Source organism: Cygnus atratus, chromosome 11, assembly GCF_013377495.2.
Source record: "Cygnus atratus isolate AKBS03 ecotype Queensland, Australia chromosome 11, CAtr_DNAZoo_HiC_assembly, whole genome shotgun sequence".
Lineage (NCBI taxonomy): Eukaryota > Metazoa > Chordata > Aves > Anseriformes > Anatidae > Cygnus > Cygnus atratus.
Window position 1 is genome coordinate 556,791 of NC_066372.1, and position 22,332 is coordinate 579,122.

General features: G+C 38.2%; 1 protein-coding gene and 1 long non-coding RNA gene across 7 annotated transcripts in view; one reads left to right on the forward strand and one right to left on the reverse strand.

Annotated features, from left to right (window-relative positions):
• The window catches only part of FBN1 (fibrillin 1), a 156,568-nt gene that overhangs the window by 67,763 nt on the left and 66,473 nt on the right, over positions 1 to 22,332 (forward strand). For 2 of the 5 annotated variants that reach the window (XM_035553775.2, XM_035553776.2), the window contains 9 exons: positions 1,413 to 1,580; positions 2,893 to 3,033; positions 3,825 to 3,944; positions 7,712 to 7,837; positions 9,970 to 10,092; positions 15,050 to 15,172; positions 16,374 to 16,526; positions 19,223 to 19,276; positions 20,202 to 20,327. The exons of 1 other annotated variant lie outside the window; for it this stretch is intronic. In XM_035553775.2, coding sequence (XP_035409668.1) covers positions 1,413 to 1,580; positions 2,893 to 3,033; positions 3,825 to 3,944; positions 7,712 to 7,837; positions 9,970 to 10,092; positions 15,050 to 15,172; positions 16,374 to 16,526; positions 19,223 to 19,276; positions 20,202 to 20,327 — 1,134 coding nt within the window. Of the gene's footprint in view, positions 1 to 1,412; positions 1,581 to 2,892; positions 3,034 to 3,824; positions 3,945 to 4,946; positions 6,851 to 7,711; positions 7,838 to 9,969; positions 10,093 to 15,049; positions 15,173 to 16,373; positions 16,527 to 19,222; positions 19,277 to 20,201; positions 20,810 to 22,332 lie in introns of those variants that run through there. 2 more of the 5 variants (XM_050712903.1, XM_050712904.1) reach the window with 2 other exon arrangements.
• LOC118251562 (uncharacterized) lies at positions 109 to 8,076 on the reverse strand. 2 transcript variants are annotated; one of them, XR_004779859.2, is made up of 4 exons: positions 7,957 to 8,076; positions 6,842 to 7,205; positions 2,484 to 2,646; positions 109 to 628 (listed from the first exon to the last, which is right to left on the reverse strand). It is a non-coding gene; the product is annotated as an uncharacterized LOC118251562 (long non-coding RNA). The 2 variants fall into 2 exon arrangements; XR_004779860.2 differs by lacking the exon at positions 6,842 to 7,205.

A 22,332-nucleotide genomic window follows, 5' to 3' on the forward strand; every position in this document is an offset into this window, starting at 1 on the left:
CAGATAGATCACTGACTGAGAACGGATTCAGCTTACTTATGAATAGGCAAAGTAGAAAACTAGAACAAAACAAGCAAAATACAATAAAATCTTCTTGCGAATGATTTAAAGATTAAGTCACCCTAAGGAACAATAGAGGGGAATGCAGTGACGTATGAAACAAACCGATCACCTAAGAGTATGAAAATAAACACAAAGACAAAACACAAACACAAATAATCAGGGAAAGCAGAATTTTGGGCTACCGTGTTTATTTAACAAAACCTTCGTGATTCAGGAAGAATTTCTGATATGTTTTACAGGTGAAAATAAAAGCAGGATGAAAGTGTTGAATGCTGAAATACTCAACCTAGATCTTCCAACACTGGACTTGTTTTTCAGTTCTCATTTTTTATATTGGTTCAAAAATTCATGCATCTCTTTAGCATTTTGTTTTCATTATATAATTCCTCCCTCCTTTTCTGCCATAAACTACAATTTTGAAGTTCAAATATACTGGCTGCACAAATAGTTATTTGCGTACACATGAATTGCGGACGTGAATCAGGTCAGCTGGAAATGTGGTCTTTAATTGTGTGCATTTTTTGGTTCACATCTTCCAAACCTGCACTTCCCAAGGACAAAAGAGCTGGGGGCACAAGGAAAAGTGGGTCAGTAGGGCAGATGCCACTAATAAAGATAAACAATAGAAGAATGTATGACGCTCAGTATAGATAACATTTACAGCAAAATAAATCATTTTCCCATTTTTCCCATCAGGGGAAGGATGAATTTGGTGTGGATCTGACTCAGTTTCTCTTTGACTACACTCCTTAGATTGCACCTCATTTGATTTCTGCTTTTAAGGGCAAACTTCATTTTCACAATGAAATAGCGTTAGTGTATTCATTCTCTAATTGCTTTTGCCTCATGGCTTATGTTTATATTTCTTTGTTTTAGGGGACTAACTTTTAAGAAATACAGTAGAAACTGGTTTTTTTTTTTCCCCAGTCTAGTATTTTTCTAGCTTTATGGGAGGGTTTGTATTAAATTAACTTGGGATCAAGTCCAAAAGTCCTTCTTTTGGTAAATTTTTCACTGAGTTCATCAAAGATTTGATGATTAAAATCAGATTAAGATGAGATTAAGATCAGGTCCCAATTCAACTGTTCAATTTCATATCCAGAAAGTCAGTTATGTTATCTTTGTACTAGCAGTCTTCTGACAAGCAGCATTAATACCCTCCTTTGGATTAATGACTTGATTCACAGAACAAAGCTCGTTGCTATGAAGAAAATTGATGTAGGCTCAGTGTGTCCAGATTATTTAGAATTTGTTATTACTAATCTGACATGCTGTGAAAAGGGGGGGAGTTGGATTAAATGGAAAAGCTACAAGAGTCTAAAACAGCACTCGTGTTTTTCACATTTCAGATGAGTATCGCAAATTGTGCACAGTAGCTGCTCTGCTGCCAGCAAGACCTGACATTCCTCCGGGTCGTCCTGAAGTCATGCCTCCACCAATCCTTCCTGGTGTTTATCCTCCTCTGGTCCCTCAACAGCCAGAAATTGTCTATCCATCTCGGGCTCCACCACCTCATGGTAAGAAGGAAGTATTCACTTCTTCCTATACCATCTGCATTTAGTTTATATAGAAACATGCATTTCTGAGGCGCAGTTTGTTTCCTTCAGCTGTTATCACTTATTTTATGTGGCCATATCGTTTCTAGATATCCTTCTAATTGTAGTCTGGTTAACATGTATCTTACAGCAAGTGTACCTCATTGGTAGTGTTTTTCTCCTTTCTATAGGATTCCAAAATCACATCTTTACTGTCTGTACTGAGATGTATGTATTACAATAGTTACATTACTGTTATTTTAAGGCTGTTGTGAGCTTTGCTGCATGTCAACATCATGGAACACCAATAGCTTTTTAACTAAGTTGTGATAGTTACTTTAAAGAGCTTGTCTGTGAGAAAACAGCTTCTTTCAGGTTGTGTTCCTCACTCTTACTTGGCCAGGTGATGTACAGGTAAAAAATACTAGTCTGGTGGGCACTGAGGCTGACCCAATGTAAAGAAAGAACTGTTCCAGTGATACACATGAGATAGGTAAGGTTTCACTAGAACAACATGGAAGCCAGAGCAGAATAGTGATATATTCCTTATTCTGCCCTTTCTCTGGGAATTTACTAAGTGCCCATATAGTCTGCAGTAGGCATGCACCACCTAAAATCACTTGGCCTAACCACATTTTCTTTTGCAAGTAAACACAAGTTCGTTTGACCCATGCTGTGTGCAGATGCAGGCAGGCTCCATTGGCACTGGCACCAGCTGAAACTATTTAGTCTTGGTTCATCACCAAGCTGAGCTAATAAGCCTAAGAGGCAAAGTATACTAACTCAGGCCTGACACTTCACTGATGTAGCTGCACAGCTTCTAGTCAGCTGGGAGCATGGATATAGCCCGTTCATGTCTGTCTGCCAAAGTCCGTATAGGCATACCTTCCAAGGTTATTCCTGCCCTCTGTCACTGTGCTGTCTTTGAAAATGGGGATAACTGAACCAGTCTTCCTTATCCTTGTTACAGTTGGCTTTTGATAGAGTCCCTGCAATTCCACGCACCTGCTTTTCCCCTAGGTCCAAGCAGCTTTAGACCACTTTTGTCCTGCAAAAGAGGAAAACTGCATCAGATTTGCCACAATGAAAAAGGCAGTGGTTGTTAGCTGGTTTCAGACAGATCTCTTAGAGACAAAATGCTGTTTTGTCTCTTCCAGTGCTGATTGTACTATGTAATTCATGTTGTGATGGAAGGTAAATGTTGATTTTTAACGGAAAATGCTGTCCAAGTTGCAGATTACCAAAAATGATTATGATGAGCTATTAAAATATTTTTCCAACTTTCTTTTTTCAGTGATCTTGCCAGTGAACTTCACTGACTATTGCCAGCTGTTCCGACATCTCTGCCTTAATGGGCGCTGTATTCCCACTCCTGGGAGCTACCGCTGCGAGTGCAACAAAGGATTCCAACTGGATGTTAGAGGGGAATGCATTGGTATGTGATTTTTTTGCTGTAAATCACAGAAGGGAATTTTATTAAACTTTTTTTTCTTTTCTAGACAATGTAATAACTCAGAGTTCTTATATAAAATAACCCCCTGTCAAACAAACAACAATAACACACCAAAATAACTTCATATTTAAAAAGACAGCAAAACTTCTTTCAACGGCAAAGTTACTTTTACAGCAGTTTTGCCTTTAAGACAGCATATAACAAATCTTGTAACTTGTCACAAAATTATACAAAATTAAGGATTTCTTATTAATCTGTGATTGTAATGTGTTTCTTAGTGATTTAAAATGACATCTTTAAAAAGTTACCAGCTCTTTGAGTATGCAAAAGAATTATTGTAAACAAATAAATAAAAGCAGCCATGATCTTAAACTCAGTAAAATTAACAAGTCCTCTTTCAGCTGATCAGGAGTACCTTGCTGGGCTCTTGAGGCCTTTGATTTTGGAACTCAGCTGGAGTTAGATGATAGGAGCAAGGATTATCTGTCTTACAAGATTTTGCTTCTGTCAAAATCTGTCTCTCCTGTGAGGCTGGGAATGCAGACATATGGGATTGAGACCTCTACCACAATATCTTGTCTTGAGTACTCCAGTTTCCCAGGTCCTGCTTCGCTTAGAACATGGGATCCTGTTATTGGGAATTCAGTGGTGTCCCCTCTTGTTTTAGATTGCAGCACACTATTTCTCCAACTACAAAACAGTAAAATAACCCTATGGACCTGAATGTCTTTCAACCAATGTCTTAATAAAAATATACTGTCTGTGTCTTGCAGATGTTGATGAATGTGAGAAGAATCCATGTATCAGTGGAGACTGTGTGAACACCCAGGGATCCTACATATGCCAGTGTCGTATAGGATATCAGAGCACACCAACGAGAACAGAGTGCCGAGGTAAATCACAGTTTTACAGACATATCTGTGTTATTGTATACATACCAGGAGGGAAAACAGTTTTTAAGCAACATTTAACACTTGTTATGTATGATTTAAAAAAACTAAAAGAAAAGAAATACGGCAGAAAAAAGAGCTCTTTCAAAATGATTAACCTGCCTTCCGCAGACAGGGTTATGAAAAAAGACATTTTGTCCTGTGCTGAAAGTATCTTGGCAGCATTTGTAGCTTTGAAGTGGAAGACTTTTTATCTGTTTTAAACAAAACAACAACCAACCAAACAAACAAAAAAAACCCAAAAAAACCTGTTCAGCCGTTTCTTCTTTTGCTCCATGAAGATCTCAAGGACAAATAAACATACCTTATTTGAAAGAGCACTTTACCTATAAAGACTGCTAAAAGACTGACACAGGTGGGAGATAAAATAAGCCTTCCAGTGGGTAAAGAGTACAATGTCCATGTGTTCTCCCTGCCCACTGACAGAGGAAGAAATCAACGTAAATTTCAGCTTACTAAGGTATGGAGAAGTGGCAGAGCACACAAAAGGCTAGGTGGGGAAGCTGTAGAATCCCCATTATTTGTGTTTTTGAAGAACAAGGACAACAAAAGTCCTGATCTTCACCCTGTCTTCAGAAGTGGGGAAGGTGTAGCTCCTCAGTGTTCAGCCCTCTGTCAAGGCTCTGTGACTTGCAAACCGCCCTGAGGTGGTAATTGGACAGCACAGGTGGATGCAGTCCTTTATGGTTAAGTCATAATGAGAGACTTTGGGCGGGAGAATTAATGACTACTTTGATATTCCACAAGAAAGGAGGCATCTAAATGGAGTAGGATAAATTTGAATGCTCAAAGTCCTAGCTTGTCGTAATATTTTGCTTTCTGGAGTAAAAGGAGGATTCCCTGAACATGCAGTCATCCTGAAGCAGAGTTTCTTAAAGAGCCAGAAGAAAGCTATCTGTATTAGTGTGTGATTTTTATTTATTTTTTCCTTTGTGAATCTGAAAGGTATTTGTGGTACAGAAGCTTATTCCAAACCAGGAGGACATGCAGAGCCAGCACCACTGCTGCATGTTGCTGGGAATATTTGACTTAGTTGCTGCCAAACAGCCAAGCTGTGGAAGCATCTTCATAGTTCAGCTGACTAGTGGTGAAGGAGTGCTGAAGTGGAGTCTCAGTGGTGATGAATTCACTCATGAGTCATTTTTGTCACACACTTTTAATTTGACTGATTCATTACACAAACACATGGTTGTCAGAAGCCCAGTAGCTTAATGGCATTAAAGTGTGGTCACTTAGCAGTTCCTGTGCAGTCTGTGGGAACCGTACTTGCTTGACAGACAGTTCATAAAGTGCTAAGATGTGCAGAATCTTTGTTTTCTGAAGGAATTTTTAGGACCAGTCTAGGGAAAAGAAAAGGGCTAGTGGGGTACGTTTGGCAAAATATGCATATAGCACTGGAGCCTGCCAAAATCAGCATTTACTGTAGAATTACTTTGCACGACTACTTTGTAAATTGTTCTATTTTTTGCATATACAAATGTGTCTGTGGTGATACACTTTTGCAAATGTATTCCTTACATCCCTTCTTGAAAAATGAAACCTCTTTAATGACCAGATGTTTATCCATTCCTTGCTCTGAGGTTCCATGGAAGGTTTTCTGCATGATAAGTTTGATAGGTGTCTGATTAAACATTGCTGTCTGTAACACAAGCTACTGATATAACTGCTAATAGGATTCCTTTTAATTTTAGTAGGAGTTTCACTGAATGAATATGTTAATTGGGAACTTAGATAAATAAGGCTACTAGAGCGATGATTAATGATCAAAATGAAAAATGCTTTTCAAGTGCAGAAGAGTAGATGTAAAATGGACCTCAATAAAAGTGAAATTTTATGGTGATTAGCTATGAATTTTCAGGAATCAAAGCTTTAATAGCTAAGTGCTTATTATAATCTACCTGATAGTTTCAAGAGGAAGAGATCATACCTCACACAGAGGTGGCAGCAATTGCAGACATTTCAGTGAGAGGGGAACTTTGAGTTTTAGAAGTTTCCCTGAGGAAAAAAGAAAAATCCACAATGATATTTCGCAATTTGAAAATTCTAAAGGTAACAGAAACAAGTGATGAGTCTCCCGTCAGCTTTCTGAATGTAAAGAACGCCAAAATTCTGTGTTAATTTCCTGTACCATGATTTAGATGGAAACATAGAAAGGTTTGGGTCAGAAGGGACCTTTAAAGATCATCTAGTTCCAATTCCCCTGCCACGGGCAGGGACACCTCCCACCAGACCAGGGTGCCCAAAGCTCCATCCAAACGTGGCCTTGAACGCTTGCAGGGAATGGGGCATCTGCAGTTTCTCTGGGCAGCCTGCTCCAGTGCTTCATTACCCTCACCGTAAAGAATTTTTTCCTACTGTCTAACCTAAACCTACTCTCTTTTAGTGTAAAACTGTTACCCTATCAGATCCGTGAAGGTAGAGATCCTAACAAACTCTAAAAACTAAAAGGCCAGAAAAATCTTGAGATGATTTCGCATTCAGCCTATCCCGAGGAAGAAAGCTGGCAGAGTAACTAAAGTCAGGCTCAGGTACAACTGAGTGCCACAAAAGTGGGGAAAAGGGACTGAGCAGAGAGAAAACTCGCTTTCTGCATTACTGAACAATGACGCTTGTTTATCAATTGCGAAGAGGTTTATCAAGCCTGTACGCTTTTGCTGGATGTCAAGAGGGATGCAAGCTGCCACTGCCACTTAAGCAGCTCTTGCCTCTGCTGGCCTGGTTGCGTGCTGGCAAAACAGTTATTTTAAGGGCTTTCTTAGTAGCTTCCTAGAAGTACCATGCTGCTGGGAAGGCAAATCTAGGTTCACAATTTCAAGAGATGTAAGTTTCCCCTCAGATACCTGTCTGGAGACCAGGGTCACTGTTCAGGAGGACTCCTTGTCCTCTGTTCCTTCCTCAAGCACAGCAATGCCCTTCTGTGGAGAGGGCTTGGGGAACGACACCTCCAGAATATTTGGGAAGATGATGTGATTGTACTATAGATGCATTTGCATAGGCTGGTTGAAATCCCTGTGAACAGAGTCCCCTGTGTGCAGGAATCTCTGGGAGATGGTCCAGGCCTTGATGGAGAACACTGAGCAATCTGAAAAATGTCTAGACAGTCTGTCTCAGCATCTCCTCTCCCCTCGTTTGGAGGCAAGGGAGAGCTGCCAGCCTTGTGTGATATCACTGTTCAGGTCCTCCAAAGCATTTGCCAAGCATCTCCTGCAGAGAGAGGGAAATGAGGAGCTGATGTTTCAAATATAAAGTAAGCATGAGAAATATCTTCTGAGGTGGGAAAGTCTCAAACTCTCCTCTTACTTTACAAAGCAGCATCAAAAAACAAACTTCCCCTGTCTTTCCTTCAGTAGTTAGCTATTCTTAAGTTAAATTTCAGTAAAAGCATTTTAATGATGAATGAAAATGGAAAACAAACAAAAAAAAAACAGACAAAACCAAACAACAACAGTTAAATGGGTCTGATTCTTGTTTGAGCAAGCTGCTGGGTAATGTTGACTGAAATCTTTCACAGCAACTTGAAATTTAAAGCTGGCGAACATTTTCCACACCCGTAGCATTTGGTTATGGAAATCAAAATAAATTAGTTCTCAGGTGAATATTGTTTCCATGTAGGGTTAAAAACCTAGGGTGAAGAAAAATGTGAAAAAATCCGCTTGAGTATAAAAAAGAAAAGTCCTAAAACATTCTTTTTCTTTTTGTTTGGCTTTCAGACATTGATGAATGTTTACAGAATGGTCGTATCTGCAATAATGGACGATGCATAAATACAGATGGCAGTTTTCACTGTGTGTGCAATGCTGGATTTCAAGTGGCAGCTGATGGGAAAAACTGTGAAGGTAAGACTTCTCTGAAGTTACTCCATATTAGTAATTACAGTTGCAAGCGGTTATTCACATCAATAAAAAAGAAAAGTGAGAGGGGAAGGAGGGGAGCAAGGAATCAAATTTCTATATACCTTTTGCTGTATCTGGGAGGGCAAGTAAACTGTCTTTTGCAGCCAGTTCTGGAGCCTTGGCTTGGCAATCCTCAACAGGATGTCTGTCCAGCAGGAGAAATAGCACATACCACTATGGCAAAATGCAGTTTCTTTGATGGGAGTGGTACATTTTAAAACGGAGTACAAGTCACATGCTGCCTAATTTTACTGTGTGTTTAACAGCATACTTTATGGGATCTAACTGGGTGACTAGCAGTGTGTTTTATGCAGATGCAATCTGGGCTGACCCATAAAATCTGTTTTTAAGAAAAATTTGTAAACATAATTGATGTGTTCCTACCTCCTAGACCTTTAGCAAAGTTGGGGGGGACGGGGAGAATGTTCTTTATCATGCTTCCCAAGGTCCTTGGGAGGGTTCCCAATGATCTATTCATACATTAAAGGAATTTCAAGCACTGTTCTTAGAAACATTTTTGGCAGAATATTATCTCAGTGATTCAGCTCAAAGACTTAATGCCAAAATTCCTGGTTGGGATAGATACACGATTTTTTTTAATCATAAATTATTTTTGTCTGACTTAGCCTGTAAGTAAAAAGAAAACACACCATGTCTAGAAGTGTAATATCTGTCCAAGACAGCTGCAATATTAAGGAAAATAGCATGATTCCGAATATATTGTAATGTCATTATGATCCAGTGATTTTATGTGCTCGTAGTGATTCTGTTAATCCTTGGTAGAGACAGACATTTTAAGACTGTTTTACCTGACTCTTTTTTAGACACAGTTTAGCACTATAAGTTAGTCTTTAAATATCTAATTATGGATCTATATTGCCTAAAGGTACTTGAAAATGAATATATTTTGGGAAAAAAAACCACTTGATTCTGATTTCTTCCTTTCCCACCAAATACCATGTGCTAATAGTAATAAGAACCAGGACATCGGCAGTCTGGTAAAACATTTTTAATTCCATTGCACATGTTGCCAGAATGTCTGTTGCATCCGCTTATGAAACAGTGTCATCTCTGGCATTGTAATGCATTGAGTTTTGTTCTTAGGAATACATATGCACACACTTATCGGTAAAGACCCTGTGCCATCCATCAATGTAACTGCGTATAGTCCTTTATATGAAACTGCGAAATAGTACAGATTTTCTTGTATGTGATGTCCAAAATTGATTTCATTTGCACCAGCATGAAGTAAAGACTAAGAGCACATAATATATTACTCAAATCAAGCACAGAAATTTCTTGCCTTTGCGTGAGAGAGAGACTGACTGACTGACTGTTCAGGGTTCAGAATAGCAGTATATGCTATTCTTATTTGAATTCTTATTCTATGCCATTAGGTCAGAGAGTGAATAATGCCAGCATGAAGCCAGTAAGTACCTCTCCTATGTGACCTGTCATGCTAAATCCAGGAAGGTGCGAGTTTTATTTTAAATGGAAATTGATGATGAAAACGCAGCAGAGTTCAATGTGCTTCTGCATGCTTGAGTGCAGTGGTGGGAAGTCTCCCACACTGGAAATCTTAAACTCATCAAACAGAGGTTACAGAAGTTTTCACTTCTAACATGGGTATCCACTCCTGCCCTTTCAGGTGATCTTAGTAACATAAAAATATGTTTGCCATTCCAAATGCAATCTGCTTCTAACCTAGCTTCCATTTTCATCAAGATTGCAGGCTCTCTTCAATTGCATCCCTCCCACCCCCTTTTTTTCTAAAAATATTTTAAAGGTTTTTACCAACCGGCAGTTCTTAAACTGTCCAGTCTCTCATCTATTTTGTCATTCTCTTTACTTTTTTTGTATGCATACCTTTGTATGTTAACTATTCATTATGAAAAACTGGAGTTACTGCTTTCATGCATCCTCTAGGACAGTGCACTACGTCCCACTGTATGTTCCCATTTATCATGTACCCCTGACAACCAAGAAGGAAATTGAGGTTTACCTTTTGGATATAATTAGTAGGGGTTCTTTTATGTAAACAGTATAAGGATTACATCTGTTATGTGCATTTTCAGATATGGATGAATGCAGCATAAGGAATATGTGCCTGAATGGGATGTGCATCAATGAGGACGGCAGTTTTAAATGCATTTGTAAACCAGGGTTCCAGTTAGCATCTGATGGACGCTATTGCAGAGGTAAGCACAATAGCTAATGGATTCCCAAAGTATGAGAGTTATATTCCTCTTGTAGCTTCAATTTCCTTACAGTGATCCTTGGGGACAAGAAACACTGGGCAGAGTTCTCATCAGATATGCTTTTTTAATTAGCTAGAATGATTCGTTACTGTGCAAGACAGCACTCAGTCTTCTTCAAAGTGCTGAGCAGCAGCCCTAACCAACCAGTGGGAAATATTTTTTGATCAACAACTGTGTGATCTGACCTAGTTAAACTTTTTTTTTTTTATTTTGCCTATGAGGTCTTCTGCAGTTTGACTCCAGTATATCTCACTTCTTGTGCTTGGCATTTTCAAGTTTTCTGCCTTTGACCACCCAAACATCCTGGCTCATTGCCTTCCTGGGGTCTGTCTCCCATTCTTGCCTGTGTGTCTCCAGTCAATACAGTATCTCCAAGAAGCGTGCAGTACCCCTTGCGACCGAGGTGCAGACATGAGCACCACAGCAAGATTGTCTTTGGTGTTCGCTGCACTAGCTCAGCAAAAGCTCTTGTGGGAGACACTGCAGTCTTTTTGTTGCTAGTTATGTCATCAGAGTTCCTGTTCTGTCCCATCAGGAACTGCAAGTTTTGTGTGTATAAGTCTTCGTGTTTCAGCGTGTTTTATAGGCACAAACCAGAAGTTGAAATAAGGAACAAACAAGTGCTGTGCCAAGTTACTTACAGAAGCTGAAATAAGGAATAAGCAAATGCTGTGCCAAGTTACTTAGGATTTTTCTTTAGAAAAATTTAAAATCTTTCAGCTCTAGGAATCAAGGTAATTAAAGTATTTACACTTCAGTAAATTAAAAAACAAACAAACAAAACAAAACCAAAAAAAGAACACTGGATTATACAGCAGCATCTTGTGGACCAGTTACAAAATTAAATGTTTGAATTAATTTGTTTTTGAGAGTTACTGACATTAAAGGTGAATTTCTCTGGATCCTTTTGCTTCTTGAACACTGTACAGGTCTTAGATCTGAGATGCATGGTACCTAGACTTAGACTTTGGATCCAAACTAGGACAATGATTTATTGGTAAAACATCCAGAAATTCTCTTGCATTTGGTACCTTTTGCACTAAATGTGCAAGCCAGGGGTACCCAGCTTTCAGGCAGGGGATTCATATATTATAACAAGAGGAGACCCCATTCTTGCTTCATAATAGGATAGTTTTGATTGGGAGAATAAGTTGTCCTTTAATTTCTCAGATGAACAAATGCATGGATCTGTACATGTGTCCCATTAGCTTACAAGCTACTGCCTGCATTGGCAGCAGCTTTCACACACTTAACAGCAATCAGCTGTATTTACATTCTTACCTGTTTTCCAAATAGTGGGTGTATGTCCGTGCTTTGCCAAGGCTTATTTTCAAGCTGGTCTGTGTGTGTGGGAAGGCAATGAGACTTGGCCTCAGACTTGGCAGGGAAGAGTTCAATGCCTATCAGGCCTTGGCACGTCAGACAGTCTTGTTCCCAAAGACCACTCGCTGGCTGCTCTCTGTGTCGTTAGCAGGGATGTGACTAACTCATGAAAGCTCAGCCCAAAAACTTGTCTTGTTTTGTTCCTTGATCACCTTTTGGTATGGCGTTTTGTTGTTGTTGATGGGTTTTGTTTGTTGATTGGTTGGTTGGTTTTATTTATTTATTTTTTTTTACATCAGTCTGTTCACCGAAATGCCATCCAAGAAACTGGTACATAAATTGCTTCGACTCTTTCAAAATTAAACTTGGGATACTTGACTTCACAGCCTCTCTTACATGCCTCCTGGCCAAACAGGACTATGGATACAGCGAAAAAGGGGTTTCTGGCCCTAGAGAAATGTTACTTCTGTGCATCAAAGGGAGAATATTTGAAAATTATCCAAAATTGCAGGCAACTCAACTGATTTCTACTGGAAGTTGGAACAGATGTTATAGTAAAATAAGGATTTCTCCCACTGCTTTTCAACACTTAACAGTAAGCCTTGTTCTCTATGAACGAGCATGCAAACATTCATTAAGTATGAAATTGCAATTGGGTGAAAATCAAACCAGATTTTGAGACATTGACACCCAAAGTGCACGTATTCCCAAATTCCCATATGTGTCTCCTTCTTCCACTTGCCCAAAGCATCATGAAATTCCCAGGAGAAAGTAGTGGCTAGAATGAGCGCAACTCTCTGGTAAATGTCTCTAGTCACATTAATAAAAGTTTAAAATCGATCCTTAATAATGTCTTTTCCTTGTACATTTTAGTGTCTATCCTTGTAGAGTCCTCTCTGTATATACCACAAGTGCAGAGTAAATAATTTCTGTCTTGTAAAACAGTTAGGTTCTGAAACACTCATCTTTCACACTGTGTATCCTGAATTTGTTTGTGAAGCGAATGCATTAAGATCTTACACAAGCTTAAACATGCAGTTGGTGCTCACACATATTGGGAATGTGTGTATGCACAAACTGATGTTTCTGCAGCAAATTGGCTACCTGCCTGAGCAATTTTGATATGGAATTGACAAGTATTTTTGCCAAATTCTTCAGGAGATCAACAAAGGAATACAAGAATTGCAGTGTGAAACGCGTTACTCCTATAAACATCTCATTTGATGCATTGTAAGCTGAATTTGGAAATGTTAAGAAAAATTTCTAACCCAAAGTTAGGAATACTGTAATTGACAGTTCCATAAAACTGGAATTTAAGTATAAGTACAGGGCATGTGCTTGGCTGTCTGGTAAAAATTCCACTCAGGCTTTATGAAGTAACATGCCAAAAAAGAATGTTACACCACAGTCTTGTGTATTCCCTGTAATACAAGACATATAAACTTTTTCACCATTAGGTTCTTCCACTGATGATTTGCTGAAGCTTTTTCAGAAATACTTACATCAGCCAGGCAGAGGTTTAAAGCATTATTGAAAGCTCTTGCAAGGCAACTGGAAGTGGGAGTTTAGTAGTCTGAGTAAATTTTTCCTGGTTAAAATTAGAGGACTTAGTGTACCCAGCTGGCACTACTGAGCAAGCTAAGCAGAAAAGGCAAAAACCGATTGGACATGGAGAATGAATCTATTAGGTTGTTTTCCAGAACCAGGTTGAGGTATTCGGGCAAAAGTCAGAAAAGCAAGTATTTCTGAAGTTGTCAAAATGGCGGCTTTTACCACAGAGGACGGCGGAGCCTTGTCAGGGTTAGAAATTTGGACTATATGCCTGCATGTGTAGTTGATTTACTGGGTGGAATCCCGGCCCTGGTAAAAGCAGAGGATTTTTGCCTCTTTTTCACTGGAGCCAAGATTTCAGCTACCTCTGCAATGCTGAGTGACCAAGTGTACCTTTCTATAAAACACCAATGACAGTATTTTAGACACATTTGTAAATGAGTGTAAAACAAAACACATTGCACATTTCATCCCTTACTACTTTACAATTTCTTTTTTTAACAATAAAAAAAAAAGGCAATTTTGCCTTTCTGTTTCTGTAAGTAACCTTACAAAAGGAACATGTTTTTAATTTTTTTATTTTTTATTTTTGGAGAACATGTATCTGTCCAAGGAGTTCATTATTGTTTAGCAAAAACTGTCTGCACCTTTAAATAATATGGACATACATGGAATTCCTGACTCAGTTTTACTTACACTGAGTAAGGATGACATTTAAAGAGGGAAAAGCATTTAAAATTTGCCTGAAACAGAACAAAAGATTGCAGGATGAAGTTGAAATGAACTGAGCCCATATACTCAACTATAACTTCTATTTTAAAATGCAGTTTGAAAAAGGAATCTTGGATCATACAAGCCCATGTTTTATGCCAAACAACACAAACTAAGTAAAACATAGAGGTGTTTCACTCTCAATTTGCCCTTTTAAGGTCAGAAAAAAAGGAAATTGTCACACACACACTGTCTTTTGTATATGTTACAGAGAGTTGTTATGAAGTGATTATTTTACAAAGGTTATACATACTTCCAAACAATATTTTAAACACTCCTTTTCTTAATCACTTATAAAATAATGGCATGATCTCTGTGTCTAGAGAATGATCTTACTATTAGGACAGGAAGACTATAAAATTTTTTTTTCTAATTTGACATCCCTTTGTGATAGTCCAATATTATGAAGTTTTACTCTTGTATTTCACTGCTAAGGGCCTTATCGTTTAGTGTACTATTGTTGGGCAAAGATGATAGCTTGTGCTTGACAATTGCTCAGTGCTCAAATCATTAGGAAATTCCTTTCAAGACTGGAGTGTAGTCCATCCATTAAAAGTTTATAAAATGGGCTGTAATGAGCATCTGATAGGAAAAAAGTAATTGTCATGCAGATAACCAGAGAGATGCTATGTGCAGGAAGGGTCTGCCTGTGAACATTCAGATGAGCTTCCAAAAACTGAACCCACAGCAGGAGGAAGGGAAATTCTTTGGTGTCCTTATGAAGGCATTCCTCAGTCCTGCGGGGAGCAGGGTGAGGGTATGAGAGATTCAATTTGCAATCTGGGCTGATTTCTTACAGTGCAAACTAACTGTTAACACAGAAAGGGAATACGCAGTTGCGCACTACAGAAGTCCTTTGTCTTAGCAGTCACAGTTTCCTCATTCCTCTGTTATGTTTTTGCTGAATGACCCTTATTTTGGAATATGTACCCCTTGGGAACAAGTTGGGAAAGTGTAGACCTCTGAGCAGCAGGAAAATCCTGAGAGAATCAAATTGTTCTGTTTTGTTGTTATTTCTCCTAAATTTTAAATTTTCTTCTTTTGTTTCACAGAATTAATTAATCATTATTCTTAATAAGACCTTTATTTGAACTAGTTTCCATTTTCATTTGATATTTTTCTATAAGATGCATTGAAAGCAGCTGTGAATGCAAGTTTCAGCTGAAAATAGGCTGCACAAATGCAAGTTTCAGCCAAGCATCAAACTCTATGTAATTTAATTTCTAATAAAGCTCATTCTGTTCTCCAACAGACATCGATGAGTGTGAGACAGCTGGAATATGCATGAACGGGCGCTGTGTGAACACTGATGGCTCTTTCAGATGTGAATGCTTCCCTGGCCTTGCAGTAGGACTGGATGGACGTGTGTGTGTTGGTAAGACAAGCTCGATGTGAGGCGAGTCACAACCAATGTTAAGGCATTAATGTTAAAGTGATAGACAGATTGGAATTTGAATGTAGAATTTACTATATTTTAATGGATTAGTGGGTTCTGGAATATTTACGTTGATGACCCATTTTACTCTTTTTTCTTTCTGTTTGTGTTTAAAGGTAAAAAATGTGTGGGCCAAATTACAAGATCAGGTAGACTATATAGCATAGTGCTGTTGGGGATGAGTGATACTCTATCAGTTTTGAGCAGGTGAGAATCTGCCTGTTTTTTGTCAGTCTAGATTACTTCATTTTTTCACCAAGCCTAAAGATTTAGTTAGGCGTTCATCTCTTTTTAAAGTGGGACATATCAATTTTTCTACTTCCATCTATTTCTTATTAAATGAAGGAGGTTTGAGATCTTTGATTTTAAAATCGTAATATGTCTGATGGCCATTATCAGCCAGTTTTTAAAAAGTGAGAAATGTCAACTATGATCCTGAAAAGGTAAACAACAACAGAAAACGTAATGGTACACTCAGAAATTGTAAGGTTTCATCTCTTGACTATTCTGAAAGGCATTAATGCAAAAATGCAGAAAAATAAGGTGTTCTGATATTTTAATGTTTGCCCCCAGTCCCTCAGTTTATAACTTGCCTTTAAAAAGCCATCTCAGTAATGTGCCACAAGTATTGTCATTAGGGAAACCTCTTTTAACATTCAGAAGCCATGAAAATATGGATTTTTCACTAAATTTTGCTCAGATATGTAGTTGATTTATCCCAGTTGACAGAGTAGCTGTGGTCAGCAGAGCTATAGTAATTGTTTCTGTACTTCTGTTGCAAAGGAAGTGGGAATTTAAAATGCATTATACGGTCAATAAAAGAGTTCTAAGCTAATGCATTACACATTTACATTTTCTGCATCTTAGAGCCCATAGTAACAGTTTCTGTAGTTCATTTGTTAAGTCATTAAATGTGGTAACTAGTTTGTGTGTCTGAACTCAAAGGAGCATGAGGAAGAATTTCCTGTCCTGAGTACAGTGAGGGTATAGGTGGTTGAGAAGCATAGGGAAATGGTGAAAAATGTTTTGTTTTGACAGCTATTTCACAGTGTTTATGACAACCAAGCTATATTTAATAGCTGTTGTAACTTATGGCACTATAGTTGATAATGATAGGATTAAGAGGGATTTCTTTCTTCAGATACACATATGCGAAGCACGTGCTATGGTGGCTACAAGAGAGGGCAATGTGTGAGACCATTAACCGGTGCAGTTACAAAATCGGAATGTTGTTGTGCCAGCACTGACTATGCCTTTGGGGAGCCTTGTCAACCCTGTCCAGCACAAAATTCAGGTATGGAATATTTACTGGTACGTATTCTAATGTAAGCTTTATGTCAATAAGCTGTTTTTAGGAAGGTAAAATACAGCTTTGTGTTAACATCACATCTAAAAACCGGAGAATTATGTTGTCATACAACATGTTAAGTATTTTGAGCAATCTGCTATTTTGAATGTTGGAATAGCATAGGAGAGAATTTTTTGAGGTAACAGTAAATGCCAATATCTGATTGAAAGTCATTACACAGATGAAAACAGATTGTCACACACAAAACCCTACTTTGATAGATGTGGATTACTAAAAGTATAATTTTGATCTCAAATCATTAATGGAACCATCTTGAGTAATTCATGCATTCAAATCCTTTTGTACACCTGTCAGTCACATATTTGCTGTCTGAATTCTGTATCACCCCAGCGGTCTGAAATTGTTTATACAGTAACTAGACTTTGGATAGTCAGGGCAAAACAAAAGCCCGATTAAGACGGTTGAGAATATTTGAGTCTCTCACCAAAATCCCCACCAAGCGATGTAGTCTGGAACATAGTTGCACTCTGGCAAGACAGCAATCCTAATCATTCTCATGGGCAGAATCTGCTTTTAGGCAAGCACTTCTTCCAAGAAGAGTATGCTGACGCAGTCCTTGTCCTGAAGCCAGTAAATAAAGAGACTCTGGTTTTGTGGAGGTGACTGCAGGGTGATAGTTTGAAGCACAACTTGGTCAAGTGATTCTTTGCACTCAGCAAATTTGTTGTTGCATATGAACCAAATAAGCCATTTGATAAGTAGTTCTAAAGCATCTCACACTAACTTGGTACCTGCTTTGTAGGCCAAAAATGTATTTTAAATTTCAGTTTTAACTGATAGCTTTATGAAAAGCATTAGAGACATGAGCAATTGGAACAGATTAGGCTTGTTGAGCTGATTAGAGCTCTTCAGCAAGAGCTTGCTGCCACCATTTTATAATGTGCCATGTTATTTAGAATAGCAAAACACCATGGAAATGTTAGCAGAATAGGAAGGAGCCTTTCCAGCAGCCTCTGTTCATATCAATAGGCCCTTCTTTCTGTACAGTAGAGTTGAAATCTTTGGATTTAAATGTTGGACTCTGTATCATTGACTTCTGTTTTATATTTTAATTACTTTAACAGAACATTTACACATGTGGAAGCTATTTTTCTTGTGTTGTTTTGCCCACCTTCTCAGCTGTTTAAAACAAAAAAAAGCCATCTCACAAAGGGTGAAGTGCAGCATTTCTTTGGGAGTTGACTTGGAGAGGAAAGGAGAAATTTTTTTACAGAGGAGCATTGCATCAGAGAAATTTAAAAGAATTCCTGAAAGGAAGACACTTGTTGCTCTGTTCTCCTCAGAAACTCTCTGCAGAAGTTCCTACCATTTGAGAATAATAGTTGTGCTGATGCATGTCCAGAGCAGGTCTGCTTTCACATAAGTTGGCAGTGATTAATTGATTCAAGCAGCAGTATGTGCTGTGTGTGTATGTACATGGATATTGAATCCCTTTGGGCACAATGTAGACATATATGGTTTGCCCAGGATTAGGTCCTTTCTCTTGCAAAGTCCCGTTGTAAACTGTGTAATGCAGAATATCTTTGTAACAGTTGATTTTGGGTCAACTGATTCCACTTATCAGTTCATTTTACAAGTCAGAAAATCTGTTAAGTGTACAGCTTTCTGAATTCATTTCATTCTGCTGATTATGATGAGACTGGGAGGTGTTTTGCATATGATTTTCTTGAAGAGAAAACAGCTGTTCAGTAAATATAAAAATATTTTTTAACAGTAGTGTAATTATTTTACAAGGAGTAATGTCTTTAAACTAAAAGAGGGTAGATTTAGATTAGATAGTCAGAAGAAATTCCTTACTATGAGGGTGGTGAGGCACTGGAACAGGTTGCCCAGAGACATTGTGGATTCCCCATCCCTGGGAAGTGTTTAAGACCAGGTTGGTTGGGGCTTTGAGCAACCTGGTCTAGTGGGAGGTGTCCCCTCCCGTGGCAGGGGAGTTGGAATTAGATGATCTTTAAGGTGCCTTCCAACCCAAACCATTCTATGATTCTAAGATTCTATTTTGACTGTTCATAAAGAGCAACTGTATTGAAAAACACTGACATATCTGTTTACAGGTAGTCCTGATGTGGATGTGGTTGTTCAGCTTCCTCTGTCAAGTGGTCTGAACTCAAAAGGACTTGACCCCACCATTCACTGAAACATTTGAGAAAATTTGATACATATTTATTTTTTTTAAGGATAGCAGATTCTTGATTTGCAGACACTCCTACTAAATGGAGTTAAATATGGTCTAGATTTATAGGAAAACTTTTTCTGTTTTTCAATCACTTTGAGTGTGCACTTTGAGCAAGGACTGGGACATGTGAATACTGGAGAATCTTGCTGTGAAGATGTTATGATTTATTTATGTAGGAAGGCCATGATGAAGCTCATGTCTATTCCTGAATGCCTCGGTTCAGCATTTGAAGTTTTTACTCATTCATCTTCATCAGCAGATGCAGACCCTGAATCTGCTAAAATGTTTCACAGATTCAGAACATTGGGAGGATATTCATGTGTTTGGAATTGAAAAGCATGTTATTTAATTGGAGTAATTAATTGGCGTGTTGTAAATGATGAAGCTGAAAGCAATGAGCTGAGAAAGAGTAAGCCAGTAAGTATTTTCATATTTTTTCCAGCTGAATATCAGGCTCTGTGCAGTAGTGGAACTGGCATGACAGCAGGAGGAAATGGTAAGATCACCTTATGTAGTTTCAAACTATGGAAGTTCTGGCTGAAAGCATGACTTTGATATCCTTGATTAGTTAGACACGCTGGGTGGGATGATGGCTGGAAAGAGTGGGAGGAGGGCTTATCTAGGTGGATGTTTGCAACAGAAGAATAGATGAATTTAGGATAAAATAAGTGGAGCATGCCATTTCATCAGTGTGCCCTCTCTTTTTATGCCATTCAATGTATGTGAGTGCTGTTATAGAATAGTGGCAAATCTGTGAATAGTGTCATTACATACATGACTTAGAAATCTTATCTGTAAGTCATATTTACATTTTTTAATTGAAATTGACCTGAAGAATAAAGCTATGTTGAACATTGAGCTTGCTCATGTATTTTCATCTCACTCACAAATACCTGGCTAACAGACCTTGGTTGATAATTACAAAGAAGGAACAGATGATTACAATCACAGATTTGTAGTTGTACAACTGAAATTGCAAACCTTATGTCAGTCAATACTCACTAGTAGAATTGCTGCCAGTAGAGAGGGAAGAGCATTCAGAAAGGAAGGATGTTCATGCTCTTGGGAGTGATGACATCTGGAAATGCTGTGAATCAGAGAATATGAATACGGGGTGCTATTAGTACCTGTGCATCTATAAACATAAGAGCCCAGTTTGTATCTACAGTTGCGAGTTTTTAAAATGTTTGTGGGCTAGAAATGGTCTTAAATCAGTGTAAAAGGGATATTTTTTTGTCTTGAACGTGAATATTTAGGTGTGAATTTGCTAATCAGAACTACATGATTAAAAATACGGAATGGCCAATGTTAGTGATATTGAAAATATATCTTATTCTAGTTTGGAGAATGAAAAGGGGGAACCCCCACGGTTCTCAACAATTGACTTTTGTTTTTATTTATTTTTTTTAACATTTATGTAGATATTAATGAGTGCTTACTGGATACTGATCTCTGTCCCAATGGAAGATGTGAGAATCTGCATGGAACATACAAATGTATTTGTAACCCTGGGTATGAAGTGGATTCAACTGGGAAAAACTGCATTGGTATGAAATGTTTTATTTTTCATTTTGAAGTTTGCTTGTGTATATCCTTCTTTGCCATTTTCTTCAGTGTTTCATCAGATCCAGTAGCTGCTCTTCTGGATGTTTTTGCTAAATTTTATTGGTTTAATTTTGGTGCTTTGGTGCTTTACATGGCTTATAAAGTCCTCCGGTGTAAAAGTGTAAGTGACCATTGCTACCAATGACCTGAATTGCTGGCAGTTCAGATAAGTCCCCTAAATATGTGCTCCATGGCACCACTGTTTCTCCAAATAAAAAGCAGCTGGATCCTGCTATTGCAGTGCACCATGGGAGAGATCTAGGATCACCAGTGTGGTAGGTCCCTCCAAGAGCAGGGTATTTATGTAAAACTTATAATAGATCCTAAGAAGAAGAGTATACCATATGCTACAGAAAGCTTCTGTGATTTCCACCAGTTCTGACTTTGGGGAAAATTCCCTTTCAACTTTCTGACAGGGCTAAGTTTACTGGTCAGACGCAGGAAAATTGATGAAAGCACTAGCAGACTCTGTATGCTTTCTCTAGCTATGGCTTATTTCCTGTGCTGTGCAAGTGAAAAAAAAAAAAAAAAAAGCCAAATTTTTCATCACCGAAAAAGTGAAATAAATTGGTCACCTCTACAGGAACAACAACAGAAGCACTGCAGTATGAGATTAAAAGAATTCAAATAAATAGTAGTTCAGCCTCTTCTCATGCTGTCAAGGATGTTAAAAAAAAAAAAAAGGGCAGATACCTACAGACTCCTATTAGAAATTTTAGTTCTGTTAATTCTCTTGTTCCACTTAACAGAACCATCAAAAGCACATTACTTAAAAACTTTCAAATTCCTTTCTTCCACTCCTGCATTGGTGCATTGTTCCAGAATGTCTTTATACAATTGGTTACAGATTTCTTCTAGGTTCTTGTTAAAATTTGTGACCATTTTATGACCAGTTGATGTTATACTAATATTATCCTTTGACATAGCACCATGTCAGCACTTATCCCCAAAGTATTTCTAAACAATCATCGTATCCTTTCTCAAACTCTGTTGCCTAAACGGCTATCCAAATTAATGATTTTGGTCATTTCATAAAAGCAAAGACTACAGCTTTGTATTGCATACAACTGATCCAACCATTATACAGTCTTCTGATGAGGTCCAACCCGTGTCTTAAACAGTGGTGCCAGCACTTCTCCATCGCCCCTAGAAAAGACCTACCTGAACTGACTTTGGAGTGAATTACTCTTTTCTAAAACACGTTATACTTGGGGATTAAAGTCAGCCTCTAACTGGAAGATACACTTAGAGCTCTCTCTCCTCTATTGCCTTCAGTTTATGGGTTCTGTTTTAAAGCATGTTATTGTTACTGGCCCCTAAGTTTTCAAACGTTGGTGATTGTATTTTATTTTTCTTACTCACATTGTCAAGCTTAATTGAATTGCACGATTGAAAGAATTGCATGATTGTCTGTGTTAGCAATAACTTCCAGTGTAGTGTTGTCCATAGTTTTTGATGCAATTCATTTTTTATTTCTACATGGCAATGAATAGAACCATGACTTATCCTTGAAAAACATTGCTAATATCATCTCTCCATTGTGATGACTCTCTTTTTTAATATAACCTACTGTAATCTCTCCTTCAGCCAGATCTGAATCCACCTTAAAGTTCAAAAGTTCCTTCCTGTTATCTTCAGCTTACATAATAATTTTATTTTGGTTCTGTATTCTCTATTTAAATGTAAATAGCTTAAGTCATCTCTGTTATTCCAGTCTAAACTATCCACTATCTTGTTAAAAAAAATAAAAAAATCTGAGTTGATCTTTGATAAAAGTCATGAGGTAATTTATCCCATTTTCCCATTTGCTGCTTTGGCTTTGATTATCCGTGTCCCATTTCAGAGTCTGCCTCTAGCTTATGGCATCCCTTCTCTTCTCCCCATCCATCTGTGACTTTTCCAGCTGCTCCCCAGCCCACCCTGCTGCAGCCCACATCCATGCTCTAT